Consider the following 22,325-nt stretch of genomic DNA (forward strand, 5'->3'; position numbering starts at 1 on the left):
AGAGTGCCTGGTACACAATAGGTGCTCAGTAAATATTTAACTAAAATATTTTTATTGACTGAATGAATGGAAAAGAACTGCATAGGGCATAGGTTGTGGAAGTTTCTAAATTACTGCTGGCCCCATCCCCACCTCCATAAACACACACACAAATGCAACATTACTAAACCATTGGCACTTAGTTTGCCATATGGTCTAACCTTTGACAGTATCTTCACCTCTTGTTTTGAAAGAGCTTGCAGACCTGAAGCGCTATGCAATTGCAAGTTAAGTCTAGGCCTGTACAGCCAACAGCTACACACCCTAGTCTTAACCAATAACTACAGGAGGATTAGGTTGACTGAGAATGCTTGTGAACAAAGGTCCGTTGTGTGAAACTAACTCTACTTGTAACCAAAGGATGACTCTTGAATTACAATGTTGCTAAAGCTAGGTTTGAAAGAGTTACCGAAGAAAAGTAAACTCCAGAGTAATTTCCCATTGCAGTGATTTTCCTGATGCAACAAGGGACTGATCTGCAAGTGTGTTTTATCTTTTATCATCTGATACACTTCAGGGTTCAGGGTGTAGAGCTGTCACAGTTTTTGAATCTCTCTACATGGGGTAATCCATGCTAGTTACAAAGTAGACCTTTCCATTATTAGAAACTTCATATTCAGTGCTTTAATACAATGAACCTGTTTCTTTTCTTTCTTTTTTTGTTTTGTGTTTTGTTTGTTTTTAGAGACGGAGTCTCGCTGTGTTGCCCAGGCTGGAGTACAGTGGTGTGATCTCGGCTCACTGCAACCTCAACCTCCCGGGTTATAGCAATTCTTTTGCCTCAGACTCCTGAGTAGCTGGGACTACAGGCACATGCCGCCATGCCCAGCTAATTTTTTTCTATTTTAGTAGAGACGGGGTTTCACCGTGTTGCCCAGGCTGGTCTCGAACTCCTGAGCTCAGGCAATCCGCCCGCCTCGGCGTCCCAAAGTGCTAGGATTACAGGCGTGAGCCACTGTGCCCGGCCTGAACCTGTTTTCATTGAAGTGATATGTTATTTTTTCAGTTATGACAGTGAACAAAGGATATTGATTAAAATAATGATTAAAGAAATATTTTCTATTGATATGTGTTTAATTTATAAATATCATTGTTTATTTATTCATTTTTTGAGACAGGGTCTCGCTCTGTTGCCCACACTGGAGTGCAATGGCACAATCACGACTCACTGCAGCTTTGACCACCTGGGCTCAAGTGATTCTTTTGCCTCAGTCTCTTGAGTAGCTGGGACCACAAACGCACACCACACCCAGCTAATGTTCTTAATTTTTTTTTTTTTAATTTTGAGATGGAGTCTCGCTCTATTGCCCAGGCTGGAGTGCAGTGGCACGATCTAAGCTCACTGCAACTTCTGCCCCCCAGGTTCAAGCAATTCTCCTGCTTCAGTCTCCTGAGTAGCTGAGATTACAGGCTCATGCCACCATGCCCAGCTAATTTTTGTATTTTTAGTAGAGTCGGGGTTTCACCATGTTGGTCAGGCTGGTCTTGAACTCCTGACATCAAGTGATCTGCCCACCTTGGCCTCCCAAAGTGCTGGGATTATAGGCGTGACCCACCGTACCCGGTGTTTTAAATTATTTGTATAGATGAGGTCTTGCTACATTGCCCAGGCTAGTCTCAAACTCCTGGGCTCAAGCAATCCTCCTGCTTTGGCCTGCCAAAGTGCTGGGATTACAGGTGTGAGCCACTGCACCTGGCTTACTTAAAAATAAAATAAAAACTTTAATTTCTGGCCTGAGTCATAACTTAGAAATTATATCCATTGTCACTTCATTTCCTGAAGAGATTCTTGATACTCTTCTCTGAGGGTTAGAAGTCCCATCTATGTGGAGATAGATTTCTTTAAAAGTAATCAGAAAACATGTATTAAGCGGCCGGGCGCGGTGGCTCACGCCTGTAATCCCAGCACTTTGGGAGGCCGAGGCGGGTGGATCACGAGGTCAGGAGATCGAGACCATCCTGGCTAACATGGTGAAACCCTGTCTCTAATAAAAATACAAAAAATTAGCTGGGTATGGTGGCGGGCACCTGTAGTCCCAGCTATTGGGGAGGCTGAGGCAGAAGAATGGCGTGAACCCAGGAGGTGGAGCTTGCAGTGAGCCGAGATCGCACCACTGCACTCCAGCCTGAGTGAAAGAGTGAGACTCTGTCTCAAAAAACAAACAAACAAACAAAAAACATGTATTAAGCACCTGCAGGGGAAATTAAAGACCAATAATACCAATGAGATCTACCTTTAAGATGTTCATAGTTCAGAAGGAGAAAAAGTAAATCAGTGGCTGTGTAAACAGTAAGTGTGATGAAGGCCAGCTGTAGTGGCTCATGCCTGTAATTCTAGTGCTTTGGGAAGCCAAGACAGGAGGATCACTTAAGCCCAGGAGTTTGAGGCCAGCCTGAGTAGCATAGCAAGACTCCATCTCTACAAAAAATAAAATTAGCATGGTGTGGTGGTACACGTCTGTAGTTTCAGCTACTTGGGAGGCTGAGACAGGAGGATCTCCTAAGAGCCTAGGAGGCTCTTAGGAGGCTGTAGTGAGCCATGATAGCATCACTGCACTCCAGCCTGGGCAACAGAGTGAGACCCTGTCCCTGCCCTCCCCAAGAAAAGAATAAATGTTATGATAGAAGATGGCAACTAAAAAGGCTCAGAGAAGGGACATCTGATCCCAATTTCTGGGAGGAGGTGTTAATTATTGAAGAATGAAGTTATTAGCAGACGAGGAGGAAAAGGCTGAATATTTCAGGAATAGGAAACTGCATGACCACAGGAAATTCAGCCTGTTAGGAAGGTTACCAGTGTACACAGAAGAATAGAGAGAGAGGCTGGGGTCAGAGCAGGAAGGTTTTCATATGTTAAATCTTAAACTTTATCCTAAAGGCATGGGGAGTTCCTGAAGGTTTTTTGTAGGGCAGTGACAGGTCCAGAGACCTAATTAATATTCTAGAAAATTATCTCTACCTGCCACAGGAGGGATGGATTGAAGGACGTGAGGCCAGAGGCCTCTCTTCCAAGAAACGGAAGTGATAAGGCCCTGAAATGGGCATGCAGATAGAGGAGAAATTAAGAGGAGAGGCTCTCCAGGGCACAACGATTGGTTGGATGCAGTGGTGACAGTAAGCAGGCTTCTGGCTTGGGAGCCTGGTTGGGTGGGAGTACCAGGTCATATAAAGACACGGGAAGAGGAGTCAGTCTGGAGTGGACAGAGGCATGATGAGTTTTGAAAACGTGAATCCTGGTTTTATCACTCACTAGTTGTGTGACCAAGAATAAATCACTTAACTTTTCTGTAAAATTAGGAAAGTGGTATCTACTTTACACGCAGGTCATAATATAGACCATTTTATGCAGGTCTAACATATAGACCTGCAGACCTGTAAACTCAAAAAGGCTGTTCAATTGCTAGTTATTACATATACAATAACACAGTTTGCTGCTCATGTAGAAGGGATTTTAAAGGTGCTAAAAGACATCAATCTGAAATGTTTCCTAGCTATAAAGCTCTTCCAGCAGACTCCTTATGTTATATAAATGCTCATTTAATTTTCTTGCCACCAGACTGTAAGGGATTGGACCTTGTTGAATTTTTTATTTTTAACGTGTAGCAAGTACCTAGAACATTTCAGGTTCCCAAGAAATGTTAAGCCAGTGAAGGAAGGAATTTTATCTTCATATGTTCTTTTTCTGAATATAGCTTTATGGATATGGAATTTGTATAACATACAATTTACCCTGGTAAAGTGTACTCTACAGTGGTTTTTAATATATTCAGAGTTGTGCATTCATCATTACAATTTTAGAACATTTTCATCAACCCCAGAAAGAAACCCCATACCCAATAATAGTCTACATTTCCCTTCCACCCGTACCCCTCCTCGGCCTTAGGCAACACCAACATGTTTCTCTCTCTGTAGTGCGTCTCCTGGACATTTCATATAAATGGAATCTACAATATGTGGTCTTTTGTGATAGGCTTTGTTTTTTTTTTTTGTTTTTTTTTTTTTTGAGACGGAGTCTTCGCTCCGTCGCCCAGGCTGGAGTGCAGTGGCGCGATCTCTGCTCACTGCAAGCTCCGCCTTCTGGGTTCAAGCGATTCTCCTGCCTCAGCCTCCCGAGTACCTGGGAATGCAGGTGCCCGCCACCACACCCGGCTAATTTTTTTTGTATTTTTAGTAGAGACAGGATTTCACTTTGTCAGCCAGGATGGTCTCAATCTCCTGACCCCGTGATCCGCCCGCCTCGGCCTCCCAAAGTGCTGGGATTACAGGCGTGAGCCACCGCGCCCAGCCTGACAGGCCTTTTTCATATTGAGTAATGTTGTCAAGGTTACTCTACGTTGTAGCATGTATCAGTATGATTTCATCCTTCCCTCATTTTGGCTGAATAAATATTCCATGATTACCACACTTTATTTATCCATTCATCAGTTGATGCGACAGACTATCCTTTTAAGAATGAAATGTTTATTCAAAAGGAAACATAAAAAACACCATCACATCAGTATGGACTGGTGTATGGAACACAAGACAAATATACTTTTATGTGGAATAGGGGAAACAAGAACCAGAATGAGTTATTCTCCATTCCTCACCCCTTTTACCTCCTCTCTCACCTTCCCCTCAAAGAGGAAATCTGGGAGGGGATGCAAGGACTCTCCAAAAGGGAATGATCTCACTGCTTAGTGGGCCCTTCCCAGTCCCATCAGCCTGGTGTGGTTTATGTAAACCTCAAGACTAGTTAGACACAACTTTCTAGAAGCCTGCCCTGATCTCTCAGGCAGTTTTTAGTTCTATCTTCATATTCCCAGAGAACACTGTACTTAGATTCATTTGCATTTTTCTCATTGTATTGCAATGGTGAGCAGAGGAAAGAGCATCAGATAGTCCTAAATAGTTCGACCACTGACCACCTGCTGACCATGGAGGAGTCACCTACTTACAGGCTGCAGGGTTGTTGTGAAAATTAAATAAGGTAAAATAGGGGAAATTACTGTGATATAGTAGAGTGGAAGGGACTTAAAAATCATTTAGTCAACTTGACACTTCTTCTGAGACTTTTTTTTTTTTGAGACGGAGTCTCGCTCTGTCGCCCAGGCTGGAGTGCAGTGGAGCGATCTCGGCTCACTGCAAGCTCCGCCTCCCGGGTTCACACCATTCTCCTGTCTCAGCCTCCCGAGTAGCTGGGACTACAGGCGCCCGCCACCACGCCTGGCTAATTTTTTGTATTTTTTAGTAGAGACGGGGTTTCACCATGTTAGCCAGGATGGTCTTGATCTCCTGACCTCGTGATCCGCCCGCCTCAGCCTCCCAAAGTGCTGGGATTACAGGCGTGAACCACCGTGCCCGGCCAGAGACTACATTTTATGCATATAAAATCTCAAGGCATTTACTTGAAATTTCTTGACGCAAACAATGTAATATAAAATGAGTTGCAAAGTTCGGAGAACTCCAGAGCCAGCTAACTCCTTGATGGCATTGCATTGCTAGGTCTACTTTCTTGCCCCAGCAAAAATGGCAGTTTCCTTTCTGGATTACTCCCTCCTCACCTTCTGTTAGTTTCAGAGTGACTTGTTGATAACTGTCAAGGTCCCCAGAAAGCGCCTAGCCAAAAAGGTTCTTCACTTCTCTTTAAAGATGTGCACTCCCTAATACATGAAACAGCATTTTCTATTTCTTAATTTTTCTCTCATTTCCAGCCTGCTGCTTTCACCGTCTTCTGGTATTTTTTTGTTTGGTTGTCCACTGCTGAACTCTCAGCTCTTCAGAATTAAAAATGAGCTTTGCATCCAAGGTGTTGTGGGTTCGAATCCTGGGTCTATCTAGCGCTTCTTTCTCCATCTGTAAAACAGGGTTAAAAATACCTATTTTGTAAAGTTGTTCTCACATGCGGGTATTGAAGAGCTTAATAGTGTGGGTGGTGTTTTAAAGGTGACGCATCCTTACAACAGGAAAGGGCTTACCCTTTTCGGCAGTTCTGGCTTCGAGGAGGTCAAGCCCTTTAAGGTGGCATCGCCCTAAGTCGCAGGAGCGGGTCTCTCCGCCCCTCCCTCGGGCCGGGGGGCGGGGCCTCCTAATCCGGAACTGACGGTCGGGCGTAGCCGGCACCGCCCATCTGCGTCCCGGAAGGAGCAAGCTTGCGGCGCGTGAACCAGTGAGTGAAAGCGGCGCCGCCCGCCGGCCGCAGGTGCGGCAAAGCCAGTGTCGTCTGCCGGTTCTCTTAGGGCTCCCGGAAAGAAGGAGGGCGAGCCGCGTGCATTCGCGCCGCGCCTCCTTGCGTTTCTGTTCCCCAAATAGGGCCTCTCCTTCTCCCGCCGCCCAGGCCCCTGCGTGGGCTGGACGCGTCAGCCCCACACATTAACCTCGCTGTGGCGCCCAGACTCTGCTTTGCCTCCCCGTCCCGGTCCCTGGCCCCTGCCCTGTCGCCCGCCGCCGGAGCGGTGACCGCCCGGCCCGCCGTTCTTCTGCTGCCACCGCTGCCGGCACCATGGGCAGTGAGCAGAGCTCCGAGGCCGAGAGCCGACCCAACGATCTGAACTCCTCAGGTCGGTGTCCTAACCTCCCACCCTCCTCCAGCCCGCCCTGTCCCCTTGCAGAGCGGGCTGCCTCCCAGACTAGTGGGGTCAGGGACTGCGGACTGGAACGCACAGAAAAAGCCCTCACCATGCTGCTAGGAAAAAAAAAAGTCACCATCTGTCCTGGCCTCGATTCCCCTGATGGAAGTGCCTGTGACTGCAAGCTAAGCCAGCGTGGGCGCCGGTGCCCTTATTTATTTTCAAAACAGCCGTTTCTCCCAGCTACAGCCTACTGTTTAAAAGACGAGCTAATTAATTTTTGGCTCTAGTGCTCATGGCTGATGTAGTGAGATTTGGCTCACACAGTGGATGGATTATAGGACCTCTAAGAACAGTCTGTTTCTTAAAAACGGGTGTTAGAGGTTCCTTTTCTGAAGGGATATGTGATAGGTGTCCACCTGCTTTGAACCCTTTAGTGCAAAGGTCTCCAGAAACAGCTTTTTCTTCTCAGAAGGTGTCTTGGTCCCTTTTCTAATCTTGTAGAGGTTGGCCAGACAGTAGGCTCTGGCGTTTTCCATTGTTGTTCTCTGTCCATGATTTTTAGACTTCTCTAAGCGTTTGAGACAAGAATGGGAGGATTATTGTGGTTGCAATACAGTGAGTGTTAAATAAATAAATAAAGCAGCTGATGTTTAATTGAGGACCATTTGCTGCTTTTTTTTGTTACCCACACGCTAGGACAGCTGGGAGTGCTTTGGTTAAGTTCCGGGGTTGCTAATGCAAATTGGTTAAATCTGGGGCCTAAAAAGAGTCGCCGATTTTAGAAGTTCTCTGTTCTTGATAGGAGCTGTAATTCAGAAATAGGCAAGCTAATAGATCTAAGGGTGTTTCACTTTAAGGTGTGACTTTCAAGACTAGTTCAGACCTGCATTCTGGGGACTGGATTGGGGCAGCTTTGAATGGTGAGCAGCATCTACTAGCTTTGCTACGTTTTTGTATTTCCTTGGAAGGGCCAGAGTGTCATATCTGTTATAAGAAATATAATAATTGCCACCTTTGACATTCTTGCCTCTATGGCCGGGCAGAAACATATTTTAGGGGGAAGCGGTGTGGCATCTTTTTAATTTGTTTTCTTGCCCATGAACCAACAGCATTCGAGCATTTCCGATGTTAGAATTTGCCTATTCCCCTGTGCCAGGTACTTTACATACATTTACATATAATTTTTGCAGTAATCCCATTTTACAGATAAGGTAGTAGAGGTTAGTTAAAGTGTTTTGAAGTCCCCTTTCCTCTGGTATCTGGGGAAGGAGGAATCACAATTTATAGCAGGAAAGATTTCTGGCATGGCTTTTGTAAAATGTTAGGTAAATTACCAAAACAGGTAAATAAATATTTCTTGAAAAGAAATAAAAGCAGCAGAGATTTTTCTAGAAGAGTGAATGCCAAGCCTCCGGAGACGAGCTTCTAGGAGGCAGAACAGTTCTATGGCATCCCTGGATTAACCTTTGAGATATGACTATAATGAGCCTGGGAATATTACCTTCTAGAGCATAAAACACTTTAAAGATTCATTCTTGCCGCAGTCTGGAAGATATTGGGGGGAGAGTATGATTTCTTGGTCTAGGGAGTCCTTTATAATTTGAATCACTTCCCTCCAAATGGATTACTTTCTCCCAAGGAACCTGAATTGATCTCCCTCTTTGTCCTCTAAATTTCTGATTTTTGCCTCAGCCTAGAATGGACTTACTGGCTATTTTTGCCCTGGACTAATGCTATAATTTTAAGAGTGAGGGGGCTGTAGTCCTAGCTACTCAGGCCCAGGTGGGAGGATTGCTGGAGCCCAGGAGTTTAAATCCAGCCTGGGCGATGTAGTGAGACTTGACTCTTTTTTTTTTTTTTTTTTTTTTGAGACAGAGTCTCACTGTGGCCTAGGCTGGAGTGCTGTGGCATGATCTTGGCTCACTGCAACCTCCGCCTCCCGGATTCAAGCAATTCTCCTGCCTCAGCCTCCCAAGTAGCTGGGATTACAGGGACATGCCACCACGCCTGGATAATTTTTGTATTTTTAGTAGAGATAGGTTTTCACCATGTTGGACAGGCTGATCTCGAACCCCTGACCTCAAGTGATCCACCTGCCTTGGCCTCCCAAAGTGCTGGGATTATAGGCGTGAGCCACCGTGCCCAGCCACCTTGACTTAAAAAAAAAAAAAAAAAAAAAAAAAAAAGAGTGAGGAGGCTGAAGCCTCAGGAATAGGCCAGTCATTTGGGGGTTGAGAACAGGGTTTTTTCCTGGACTTACTAAACATAGCTGGCTTGATGTGGTAGGGTGGATAGACAGCTTTGCAACTCCAGTGTCGCAGAGATGGGCCTTGTGTACCAATAACTTGTAGACGTCTAATTCCTTTCCTAACTGTCTAGCACTGCTGACTTTGGGCAAGTCACAGTTAAATTTTGTACCCTTTATTTCTCATTTTAGAAATAGGGATATATATATATATATAGATATATATATATATATCAAGATATCAGGATAATTAAAGGAAGAGAAAGTAAAAACAATCTGCCTATACTTTTGTGTGCTGAAAAAGAAAATGTTTAGTTATGAAAGAAGTTCATTCATGTTATATAATCCTGTAATGGGCTGGGCGCGATGGCTCACACCCATAATTCTAGCACTTTGGGAGGCCGAGGTGGGTGGATCACGAGGTCAGGAGTTCGAGACCAGCCTGGCCAATATGGTGAAACCCCATCTCTACTAAAAATACAAAAATTAGCCAGATGTGGTGCATGCCTGTTGTCCTAGCTACTCAGGAAGCTGAGGCAAGAGAATTACTTGAACCCAGGAGGCGGAGGTTGCAGTGAGCTGAGATTGCACCACTGTACTCCAGCCTGGCGACAGAGCGAGGCTCTGCCTCAAAATAAAATAAAATCCTGTAATGTCTGAGGGTTTTTGTTGTTGTTGTTGTTTTGTTTTTTGAGACTCTTGCTGTCTTACCCATGCAGTGGTGTGATCATGGCTCACTGTGGTCTTGACCTCCTGGGCTCAAGTGATCCTCCCATCTCAGCTTCCTGAGTAGCTGGGACTACAGTGTGCACCACCACATCTGACTAATTAAAAGAAATTTTTTTTTTTTTTTTAGAGATAGGGTCTCACTATGTTGCACAGGTTGGTCTTGAACTCCTGGACTCCGATGATCCTCCCACTCAGCCTTTCAAAGTGCTGAGATTACAGGCATGAGCCACCACACCCAGCCTGAGGTGGCGTTTTTGTTTGTTTGTTTGTTTTTGAGACAGAGTCTCACTCTGTTGCCCAGGCTCGATCTTGGCACACCGCAACCTCCGCCTCTCGGGCTCAAGTGATTCTCCTGCCTCAGCCTCCTGGTAGCTGGGATTACAGGCACCCGCCACCACACCCAGCTAATTTTTGTGTTTTTAGTAGAGACAGGGTTTCGCCATGTTGGCCAGGCTGGTCTTGAACTGCTGACCTCAGGTGATCCGCCCACCTCGGCTTCCCAAAGTGCTAAGATTACATGCATGAGCCACCGTGCCTGGCTCCAGCCTGAGCTTTTAAAAATACTATAGAAAACAGTTTCTATAATTCATCCCCGCCACCCCAACCCCAACTGCAAGATAGCTACATTTTATGAAATTATTCTTTTTAATCACTACACCAAAAACTGCTTTGGTGAGGCAGAGATGCCTAACTAATATGCATCTCCTAAGCAGTGTAACTTTATTTTCAGTGACTCCTTCACCAGCCAAGCATAGAGCCAAGATGGATGATATTGTGGTTGTAGCTCAGGGCTCCCAGGCCTCACGGAACGTCAGCAACGATCCCGATGTCATCAAGTTGCAAGAGATTCCAACCTTCCAGCCCCTTTTGAAAGGTAAAGGATTGCGTTTTGTTTTATCTGAACTTGCTGGAGACGTTTGTGTAGCCCTACTACTTTCCCTCTACGTGTCCGTGTATCTTGCCTCTCATCTCCTTTAGGTCTTTGCTTAAATGGCATCTTCTCAGTGAAGCCTTTCTTGATTTCCTTAATTAAAACTGCAGCCCCTTACCCTACCTGTTTTTCTCTATAGCACTTAATTATCATTGACCTATTGCAAATATCTTTATCTGTCTATATTTCTCTGTTAGAATGTGAGCTCCATGATGGCAGGTATTTTCTCTTTTGCTCACTGTTGAATTCCCAGCACTTGAAATATAATCTGGTATAAGATAGGGACTGAGTAAGTGAATGAATGAGGTTGGAAATGGCCCTTCCCTGTTATATTCCCATGGAAAGATTTTCATTCTTATTTGTGATCTGGACAGTGGGTGGACTAGTTCAGATCCATAGAGAAAAATCTCCATCACTACTGATGCACTTGTAATTAATCCTGGCGGCAGTTTTATATGAGAGTGTGTGTTTGAGAAGAGAGATTACCCACCCAATTAGCATATATTGTGGTAGTTACCTTTTGACATGAAGGCCACAACTTTATTATTTTCGTATCTCTATTAAGTAGTGGAGATTATTTTATATTAACTGGTGTTTCTACTGTAAGAGTCCTTTAGTTCTCTCCTCCCTCACCCCCACCAAAGATTAGGAAATAATGAACATAAGGCCCTGGTTTACTTAACTTGGTATAATACAGTGTAAAACATCTTACATTTACATAGCTATTTGTATTAAAATGCCCCTCCTCATACACATATCATCCCTTTAATTCTTACATCATTAAATGTGTTTCAATGATTGGGGTAAGATAAGCTTCTTATAAGCCTTTTATAAGGCAGCTGGCATATAGAGAGGTTGTACTTGAACCTTCTTCATTGATGTCAAATCCTATATTACACTGTTCCACACTATTTAGAAAACAAAAACAAATGGTGCTTTATAGATGATCCATGTATTGTCTTATTCTTACCAGTGCTTCATCTGTTTCATAAATAAGGAAACACAAGCTTTCAGTTTCTTTTTTGTTATTATTTAAGTTTTAGTGTACATGTGCACAACATGCAGGTTTGTTACATATGTATACGTGTGCTATGTTGGTGTGCTGCACCCATTAACTCGTTATTTACATTAGGTATATCTCCTAATCAATTTCTTCCCTACAGGCCTGAGAGTTGGACTTTGGTAAACATTCTGGCTCTTATGTAAAACAACACATTATATCATGTTACTCATCTTTTTTTTTTTTTTTTTTTTTTTTTTAAGAGTTTTGCTCTGTCACCCAGGCTGGAGTGCAATGGCGTGATCTTGGCTCACTGCAACCTCCGCCCCCCAGGTTCAAGTGATTCTCCTGCCTCAGCCTCCTGAAGTAGCTGGGATTACAGATGCCTGCCACCACGCCAAGCTAAATTTTTTTTTTTATTATTATTTTTAGTTGAGATGGGGGTTTCACCATGTTGGCCAGGCTGATCTCGAACTCCTGACCTCAGGTGATCCACCCGCCTCGGCCTCCCAAAGTGCTGGGATTACAGGCGTGAGCCACCTTGCATGGCCTACTCATCTTCTTAGTTTTCATGATTTTGAGGAATAATGTGATTCTCTAAAGAAGTTAACAATAGTAGGGCATGGTGGCTCACACCTGTAATTCCAGCACTTTGGGTGGCTGAGGCAGGAGGATCGCTTGAGTCCAACAGTTCAAGACCAGCCTGGGCAACACAATGAGACTCTGTCTCAACAGATAATACAAAAAATTAGCCAGGCATGGTGGCACATACCTGTCATCCCAGCTAGTTGGGAAGCTGACGTAGAAGGATCGCTTGAGCCCAGGAGGTCAAGGGTGCAGTGAGCAGTAGTCATGTCAGTACACTTCAGCCTAGGTGACAGAGTGAGATCCTGTCTCAAAAGAAAAAAAAAAAAGCCGGCCAGGCGCTGCGGCTCATGCCTATAATCCCAGCACTTTGGGAGGCCGAGATGGATGGATCACCCGAGGTTAGGAGATCAATACCAGCCTGGCCAACATGGTGAAACCCCATTTCTACTAAAAATACAAAAAATTAGGCGGGGCACAGTGGCTTACGCCTGTAAAACAGCACTTTGGGAGGCCAAGGCGGGTGGATCACGAGGTCAGGAGATCGAGACCATCCTGGCTAACACGGTGAAACCCTGTCTCTACTGAAAGTACAAAAAAAATTAGCCGGGTGTGGTGGCGGGTGCCTGTAGTCCCAGCTACTTGGGAGGGTGAGGTAGGAGAATGGCATGAACCTGGGAGGCAGAGCTTGCAGTGAGCCAAGATTGTGCCACTGCACTCCAGCCTGGGTGACAGAGCAAGACTCCATCTCAAAAAAAAAAAGAAAAATTAGCTGGGTGTGGTGGTGTGCACCTGTAAACCCAGCTACTCAGGAGGCTGAGGCAGGAGAATTGCTAGAACCAGGAGATGGAGGTTGCAGTGAGCTGAGACTGTACCACTTCATTCCAGCTTGGGCAACAAGAGTGAAACTCCATCTCAGAAAAAAAAAATATCTGCATATAACTTTCAACTTAGCCAAAACTTAACTACTAATAGCCTTCTGTTTACTAGAGGCCTTACTGATAGCATAAACAGTTGATTAACACATCTTTTGTGTTATATGTTATTATATACTATATTATTACAATAAAGTAAACTAGAGAAAAGAAAATGTATTAAGAAAATTATAAGGAAGGCCAGGCACAGTGGCTCATGCCTGTAATCCTAGTACTTTGGGAGGCCAAGGAGGATGGATCACTTCAGGTCAGGAATTCGAGATCAGCCTGGCCACCATGGTGACACCCCATCTCTACTAAAAATACAAAAATTAGTTGGGTGTGGTGGTGTGCAGCTGTAGTCCCAGCTACTTGGGAGGCTGAGGCACAAGAATCGCTTGAACCCGCGAGGCAGAGGTTGCAGTGAGCCAAGATCATGCCACTGCACTCCAGCCTGGGCGACAGAGTAAGACTTGGTCTCAAAAAAAAAAAAAAGAAAAATAAAATTATAAGGAAGAGAAAGTATATTAACTATTCATTAAGTGGAAGTAGATCATCAGAAAGATCTTCATCATTGTCTTCACGTTGAGTAGGCCGAGAAGGAGGAAAAGGAGGGGTTAGTTTTGCTGTCTTAGGGGTGGCAGAGGCAGAAGAAAATCTACGTATAAGTGGACCCACGTGGTTCAGACCCATGTTGTTGTTCAAGGGTCAGCTGTAATTCGTTTTATGATAATCACTAGTAGGGGAAATATCTAGAAGACTTGGTGTTAAGGGAAGCTAACCTCAGGTTTGAAGTCATCACTGAGGGCTGGCCATGGTGGCTCACGCCTGTAATCCTAGCACTTTGGAAGGCCAAGGCGATTGGATCACCTGAGCACAGGAGTTTGAGACTAGCCTGGCTAACATGGCAAAACCCTGTCTCTACAAAAGATACAAGACTTAGCCGGGCATGGTGGTGGGCACCTGTAGTTCCAGCTACTCAGGAGGCTGAGGTGGGAGTATCGCTTGAGCCCTAGAGGTGGAGGTTGCAGTGAGCCAAGATTGCATCACTGCACTCCAATCTGGGCAACAGAGCAAGACTCTGTCTCAAAATAAATAAATCATCACTGAGTGCCCTGAAAGTGAATAATTAATGTGATGCAGTTAATGCAATGCAACTGGACCTGGTTGCATTGATAAATGAGTTTTAACTGGGACTTTGCCACCAACTATTATGTTGTCTGGCTTTGTTTTTCCACCTTTTTGAGCCTTGGTTATTAAGAACATTGAGAATAGGTGAGGAAGGAGGAAGGCTAGTAAGGAGCAGATTATAGGAAGAGGTTATCCGGGATTTGGTTAAGGAAGGTAGAGATGAGATCATGGCTCACTGCAGCCTCCACCTCCCAGGCTCAAGCGATCCTCCCATCTCAGCTTCCAGAGTAGCTGGGACTACAGTGTGCACCACCACACCCGGCTAATTAAAATACTTTTTTTTTTTTTTTTTTTTTTTTTTGTGGAGACAGGGTCTCACTGTGTTGCCCATGTTGGTCTCGAGCTCCTGGACTCCAGTGCTCCTCCCACCTTAGCCTCCCAAAGTGCTGAGACTATAGGCATGAGCCACCATGCCCGGCCCGAGTTTTAAAAAATACTATAGAAAATAGTTTCTATAATTCATCCCCCGCACCCCAACCCCCACTTGATGAGAATGGCGTGAATCTAGAAATGACAACATGTGGCTGTGGCCAGACTATAGCAAACAAAAAGCCAGTGAGCATTGAAGGTGATGCTCATGTTTCACTTGTGAAGACGAAACATCTTGGGCTGTGATTAGGAAAGATAGGCAAAGGGGGTGGAAATGATAAGTTTAATTATGATAATAGTATCTTATCCCCCATGCTTCTACATAATAGCTATTGTTCTTTCTGTTTTTATAGATTAAAATATTGAGGCCTAGAGAGCTTAAATTAATTGCCTAAAGTCACATGGCTGTAAGTGATAGCACATTTTAAGACTGCATCAGGACATAGAATAAGACTTAGTTTCCAATTCTAGCAAAGCCCATTATAGAAATCACTAGGATATACAGGAACTAGTGTGGTGGGTATGAGGTTGTTTGGGTTTTGAGGTGCAGCATTTGTTGCAGAGCCTCCTGCTTTGACATTGTTCTGCCTGATAGTTAAAAGCCCTACCCTCTGCCTGCTGGGCTGCTGCAGGGGCCATGCATCACTGTCGCCTTTATACTCTGATCTCTTTTTCCCCCCTTTCCTGCTTTCAGGATGAGGCCATTCCTCAAAATAGTAAAAAGGCCACACAGTGAAGGCTGTACCCCCCAGGTTTGATTTCAGAAAGCTTTTATTCAACTTAATGACAGTTTATTCTTTCAAAACAATATATTCAAGTATTACACAGAGTTCACTATTGTTTCATAATGTCATATGATGTAATGCTAATGCTGGTGGGTGATCTGCAGAGGCAGTGGCTGGGCGAGTTTGGGGCTATTTGTATGACTGAGGTAATGTTTGCATTTTTAATAAGCAAGCAGATTCTTTGGCCTTAACCCTTTTGCATAAATATACCAGAGTATAATTTATGCTCCATAATCCAAGTATCTGTTCCTTTTTTTATCAAAGGGATTTCTGTTTTTCATAGCAATGTCTGAATTAGTAATTTATTTTGACATGTAAAGCATTTTATAGGAAATGAAAGATTAGAAAATTAGAAAGTAGCTACAAATGGCCGTGACAGAACACAAAGGCAAAATAGTAGATTTGATGTAAGTTAGCAAGATTCCAAGAAGTTAACAAACCCTGTATAGATTTCTTACTTGAAATTCAACCACTCATATTTTTTAATGAATCCCACTCTATTGTATGTCATTCTAAAGAAATGAAATATTTGCAAGAGAAAAGTAATATGGTTGGTGTTTTATATATAAAGTTACAAAAATAATTATTCACTCTTAGTAGATGAATATATGCATATTTACACACATGCATGCATGTGACATTCTTTCCAACCGATCTATCATTTTTGTTACTGACCTTGGATACAACGTAAGAGATTGTATTGCTGCCTATGGAAGGGGCTGTCTTTGTTAATAACAAGGATGATCAAACATATACAGTGTAGATACTGAAGTGATACTAAGCAGCTTTGTTGGGAGTTTGGTGTTTGGTTGTTAAGAACATGATGCATGTGAAGTAGATTTTGATAATTAAAAGGAGCCTGGGGCTTTTCATAGTGGAGCGAAATCTCATGGAACAGCAGTGAAAGCTTTCAAATCACATGGAACATTGAGAACTGGAGCCTGAAAGTGTAGCTAGGGAAGAATGAAGCAATGGAAAAAGGGCGATAAGGAGAGCATGATGGAGCTAGATTTCAAATGACCAGTTTCTTCACATTCTTCTGTCATCTGGACAAATAAAAGTCTTTGCATTCATCAGATGTCTGCCTCTACCAGCTGTCAGACCTTATCATTGCATTTGGAAAATGGCAGCCAAAGGAGGGGACAAGAGAATGGATCTTAATCAGAGCCACAGTCTTCTCTGAATGGCTTAAAGGTAATCTCTAAACCCAGGGGTAATCCTAAGTATATTTTCTCCCAAATACCATATTGGAAAGATTGATGATTTATTCCTGATTACTTTATGGGTTTGTATTTGTAATAGCTCTTCAGTTAAGCTTTTAAACATGGCTATTCAGAGAAGTGTGAGTTGTGTGTAAAAACAAAAACAAAAATAAACATAGCTGTTCACCAGCATTGGGTTAGCCTTACTCAGAAGAGTGGGAAGTACCAGGTAAATGGTTGCTTTCAACCGATTGAGAAAGTGAAGCTGTCTCACCAGAACACCCTCATCTTTTCCCTTACTCCCATAAATCTCTGTGTGCCTGCATCCATTCTTGTTTCTTTCCATTAAGTCTCAGATAAGGTATTCATGCCTTTCTCTGAAACTTAATGCCATTCTGTTTCACTCTTTCCATTTGCTGTGACTTTGCTCCTGTCCTTTTCTCTTTTTGTCTCGCAACTAGCTTAGTGGACCTCTTTCCTCTTGTTCAGATATACAGCTCTTCCCATCTTAAAAACAGAAGACGAACACTTTATTTCAATTTAGTTGCCCTCCTGGCTACCATGCTTTCTCTTTTCTCATTTCTGCTGCCAAACTTACTGACTCCATGGCTGCTGCATGCTGTCCCTGCTTCCTTGATACCTCTGCCATTTGGGAAGTTCCCCTGGACAGGCTCTCATATACGTAACTTCATCCATATTTGCTGCTTTGGAGGATTACTAGTGTTTTCTTTTCATGCTTGAAGTTTTTTTCTCAGTCCACATCCTCCTCTTCTTTTCCGTATTTAACATAGGTTTCTATCCCACTTGTTAAAACTCCCTTCTTTAGTTTATGATACCTCCCCACCCAGTGGTATTCTGTTTTGTTTTGTTTTTTTAATCTACTGGTTAGTCTCTATTCCTCTCTGCACAGCATTTTGCCTAGTGCTCTTTTGGAAAAACAAGATTCTAAGGAGCTTTAAGTATTCTGAAATGTAGACATTAAGATGATTTTAAGTCTCTGTCATCAACTTCAACTTTTTTTTTCTTTTCCTCCTTCTTTTTTTTGAGATGGGGTCTTGATCTGTCATCCAGGCTGGAGTGCAGTGGCACAGTCATAGCTCACTGCAGCCTTGACCTCCCGGGCACAAATGATCTTCCGACCTCAGCCTCCCAAGGAGCTGGGACCACAGATGCACCACACCTGGCTAATTTTTTTTTTTTTTTTAATTTAGAGATGGGGTGTCACTCTGTTGTCCAAGCTGGTCTCAAGCCCTGGGCTCAAGCAGACCTCCCACCCTGGCCTCCCAGAGCACTGAGATTACAGGTGTGACCCACTGCACCTGGCCAGCTTCAACTCCTTGTTCTGTTTGTCCATCATCTCGCTCTGTTTGTCTATACAGTCGCTTTAAATTCAGCGTATTCCATCTTCCACTTGTGTATTATGTATTTATTCATTTTATTTATTCAAGAAACACTGGCTCTTCTTAGGCAAGTAGTGTACACTTGAAAAGAATGTGTTCTGTAGTTAATGGGTATAGTGTTCTATAAATATCACTTAGGTCAAGAAACGGTGATGTTCAAATCTTCTGTGTGCATGTTGATTTATTTCATTAATTTGATCACTTAATGAAAGAGAGGTATTCAAATATCCAGCTATTTTTGTTAATTTGTCTATTCTGTTTATTCCATTGGTTTCTACTTTGTGTGTTTTGAAAGTCTATTATTAGGCATATACGCATTAAATATTATTATATTGATCCTTCCGTCTTTATGAAAATGTGCTACCTATGTGTTATTACCCTTGTCTTGTAGTCTAATTTGTTTTCTATCAATATAGCCACTCCAGCTTTCTTACACTTACTATTTGCATAGTATACCTTTTACTATTCTTTACTTATTTTTATCGATTTATGTCTTTATATTTAAAGGGCATCTCTTGTAGACAGCATATAGTAGGGTCTTGCTTTTGTATTTAGGCTGATCGTCTGCTCTTTAGTTGGTGTGTAAATTGATATGGTTGGATTTAGGTCTCCCATTCTGCTCTTCATTTTCTATTTGTGCTGTGTGCTTTTGGTTACTTTCATACTCCTTTCCTGCTTCCTTGCATTAAAAAAAATTTTTTTTTAGTATGTATTCCATTTTAGTTTATTTTTTGGCTCTTTAAGTTATACTCCTTTGCATTATTTTTTTAGTGGTTGCTCTAGAGGTTACAATATAGTCTTCATATTTATTATAGTTCATTTAGAATTACTATTGTATCACTTCATGTAAAATGTAGGAAACTTTCAATGGTGTGGTTTCATTTACCCCCCACTTCTTTTTTTGTTTTTTTTTTTTGAGAAAAAGTCTTGCTCTGTGGCCCAGGAGGGAGTGCAGTGGCACAATCTCAGCTCACTACAACCTCTGCCTCTCCAGTTCAAGTGATTCTTGTGCCTCAGCCTCCCGAGTAGCTGGGACTACAGGTGTGCGTCACCATGCCTGTCTAATTTTTTTATTTTTAGTAGAGATGGGGTTTCACCATGTTGGTCAGGCTGGTCTCGAACTCCTGACCTCAGTTGATCTGCCTGCCTCAGCCTCCCAAAATGCTGGAATTACAGGCATGAGCCACCACGCCCAGCCCACCTTCACTTCTTTGTGCTATTGCTTTCATATATATTGCATCTACATACGTTAGAAATCCTATAGTGGTTTTATACACACACACACACACACACACACACACACACACACACACGTTTTTGTTTTAATAATATATCTTTTGAAGTGATTAAGAGAAGAAAATAACTATATATAGAATGTGATGTTTACCCACATAGTTAACATTTCCAGAATTCCTAATCCCTTTCTCCAGTTTCCATTTGATGTCATTTATTTTTAGTTTAAAGGACTTCTTTTAGCATATCTTGCAGTACAGGTCAGCTGGAAAAAAGTCCTGTTTTTATCTATCTGAACTTTTTTTTGCCCACTTTTGTTATAAAGTCATTTTTTGGTGTAATTACTAAGTTTTTGAAGAGATATTGTGAGACTCCATGAAATCTCATTTTTTAATCTACCTTTATTTCATCAGTTATAATATCTATTGATGATTCTTGCTTGAATTAATTATGCTGTGATGGCTACCAAATAACTGTTTTCTAAATTTTTCATTCCTTCTACATTTATTAGTTTATATTCTATTGGAAGGAATAGGTTTCTCATCTGCCCATTTATTTATTCAAATCAGTGCGGAACAGTCAGCTCCTATTTTATCCAATGAGTTGTATGTAATCTGTTATTATCATTATTTCTTTTTCAATCTCAAAATGTTCCAAAATTGGCCAGTGACAGCATCTTCAATCTAACTTCCTGTGTCCTTTTTTTTTTGGAGATGGAGTCTCGCTCTGTGGCCCAGGCTGGAGTGCAGTGGCGCGATCTCGGCTCTCTGCAAGCTCTGCCTCCTGGGTTCACGCCATTCTCCTGCCTCAGCCTCCCGAGTAGCTGGGACTACAGGCGCCCACCACCATGCCTGGCTAATTTTTCTGTATTTTTAGCAGAGACGGGATTTCACTGTGTTAGCCAGGATGGTCTCGATCTCCTGACCTCGTGATCCGCCCACCTCGGCCTCCCAAAGTGCTGGGATTACAGGCGTGAGCCACTGCGCCTGGCCTACTGTGTCCTTTTAACATATTCCCCTTATTCTTTGAAAATGTCTTTATTTTCTGGCACAATATAATGTTCCAGACTTATCTTGTTCTTCCATGGCCCCAGCTCTAGAATCGGGTATTTCTTAAAGGAACCCTGGTTCTTTTAGTGAAGGGTCTTATTTAGAATCCATTTCTGGACCTTCTCAGAAGATTTAGCTAGGGAATCCATAGATACACACGCACACATTTATACCTATGTTTATTTTTTATATGTTCGTGTATTTGGCAACACGATCTTGCCCTTTCACTCTGGCTGGAGTGCAGTGGCACAATCACGGCTCACTGCAGCTTTGACCTCCTGGGCTCAAGGAATCCTCCTACCTCAGCCTCCTGAGCAGCTGGGACTACGGGTGCGTGCCACCACGCCCAACTAATCTTTTTGTATTTTTTGTAGAGATGGGGTTTCCCAATGTTGCCTAGGCTAGTCTCAAACTCCTGGGCACAAGCGATCCACCTGCCTCAGCCTCCCAAAGTGCTGGGATTGCAGGCGTGAGCCACCATGCCTGGCCTGTATTTTCTATATATTGAAAATGACAAGTTCACACTAATATGTTCTCTATGTTCTTTCATCTGCAGGTTTGTACTTTTAATCGAATACTTTGGTCATTATGTCTTCCAATATTTTTCTGCTCCCCCCACCTGCTTTTTGTGGGACTCCAATTCGATGTTAGACCGCTTGATATTTTCTCACAGATCACTGACACACCTTTCAATTTTTATTTTTAGTCTTTTCCTTTCTGTCCTTACTTTGGATAATTTTTACTGCTGTGTTTCCATGTTCAGTGGTCTTTTTTTCTGTCATGTCTGTACTGCTTTTAATCTCATCCAAGGTGTTTTTAATTTCAGATGCTGGTATTTTTCAGCTTTAGATTCTCCCCCTTAAATGTCTTTGATCTCTCTGCTTATCATGCTTATGTTTTCCTCTACTTTTTGAACGTATGAGTACTTTTATTTTATTTTAATTTTATTTTTAAGAGGGAGTTTCGCCCTTGTCGCCCAGGCTGGAGTGCAATGGCACGATGTCAGCTCACTGCAACCTCTGCCTCTAGGGTTCAAACAATTCTCATGCCTTAGTCTCCTGAGTAGCTGGGATTTCAGCCACCTGCCACCATGCCCAGCTAATTTCTGTACTTTTAGTAGAGGCGGGGTTTCACCATGTTGGCCAGGCTGGTCTTGAACTCCTGACCTCAGGTGATCCACCTGCCTCGGCTTCCTAAAGTGCTGGGAGTAGAGTGCATTTATTTTAAAATTTACTTACTAAATTTTTTTTTCCTTTTAGAGACAGGATCTCGCTCTGTTGCCCAGGCTAGAGTGCAGTGGCACCACCATGGCTCACTGCAGCCTCAACCCCCCTGGGCTCAAGCAAACCGCCTGCTTCAGTCCACCAAATTGTTGGGATTACAGGCATGCACCACCACACCTGGCCTGGATTTCATTTTATTCCTTTAAGGATACCAGACTTTATTCTGGCATATACATATGGTTAAGTTACTTGTAGTCATTTAGACCCTTCCCATGTTTTCTTGTAAATATCGCTGGGGCTCATCTAGTGCAGTCTTTGCCTAGTTTAATTTCTTTTCACTGCTAAGGTGAAATCCTTCTGAGTACTCTACCTGTTGCCTTATGTATTATGAAGTCTCTCCACTGTGGCTAATGGGAACATGAGCTCTTCAGAAAATATTTGGCCTACTGCTTCTCTCTAGTTTTCTCCAGTCTCTGGAATTTCACCTTACAGATTTGCAGATGATGTTTTCAGAGATTTAAGGGTACCCTGTGCAGATCTCAAGGCTGCCCCCTTCTCTCCCATATTCTGTTGTGTAAATCCTACCCACTTTAGTTTCTGCAAACTTTGCTCTCTAACTCAGTGAGGCTGCTGGGCTTTTTTTGATGTCCGTCCTGCTATGGACTGAATGATTATGTCTCCCCCCAATTCACAGGTTGAAACTGTAATCCCCAATATGCTGTATTAGGAGATGGGGCCTTGGGAAGTGATTTGGTCATGAGGGTGGAGCCCTCATGTCATGGGAGTCACGCCCTTACAAGAAGAGAGGGGAGAGAGGTTCCTTCTTCCTTCTGTTCTTAGCCATGTGAGGACACAAGGAGAAGACAGCCATTTGCAAAC

At 43.1% G+C, this 22,325-nt stretch overlaps 1 protein-coding gene across 2 annotated transcripts in view; it reads left to right on the forward strand.

Annotated features, from left to right (window-relative positions):
* The first annotated feature begins 6,102 nt into the window (after positions 1-6,102).
* The window catches only part of BORCS5 (BLOC-1 related complex subunit 5), a 106,546-nt gene continuing 90,323 nt past the window's right edge, over positions 6,103-22,325 (forward strand). The window contains exons 1-2 of one of the 2 annotated variants that reach the window (XM_019038948.3): positions 6,103-6,187; positions 10,295-10,438. In XM_019038948.3, coding sequence (XP_018894493.1) covers position 6,187; positions 10,295-10,438 — 145 coding nt within the window. In that variant the 5' untranslated portion in view covers positions 6,103-6,186. Of the gene's footprint in view, positions 6,579-10,294; positions 10,439-22,325 lie in introns of both variants that reach the window. The other variant, XM_004052746.4, reaches the window with a different exon arrangement.

Source organism: Gorilla gorilla, chromosome 10, assembly GCF_029281585.2.
Source record: "Gorilla gorilla gorilla isolate KB3781 chromosome 10, NHGRI_mGorGor1-v2.1_pri, whole genome shotgun sequence".
Lineage (NCBI taxonomy): Eukaryota > Metazoa > Chordata > Mammalia > Primates > Hominidae > Gorilla > Gorilla gorilla.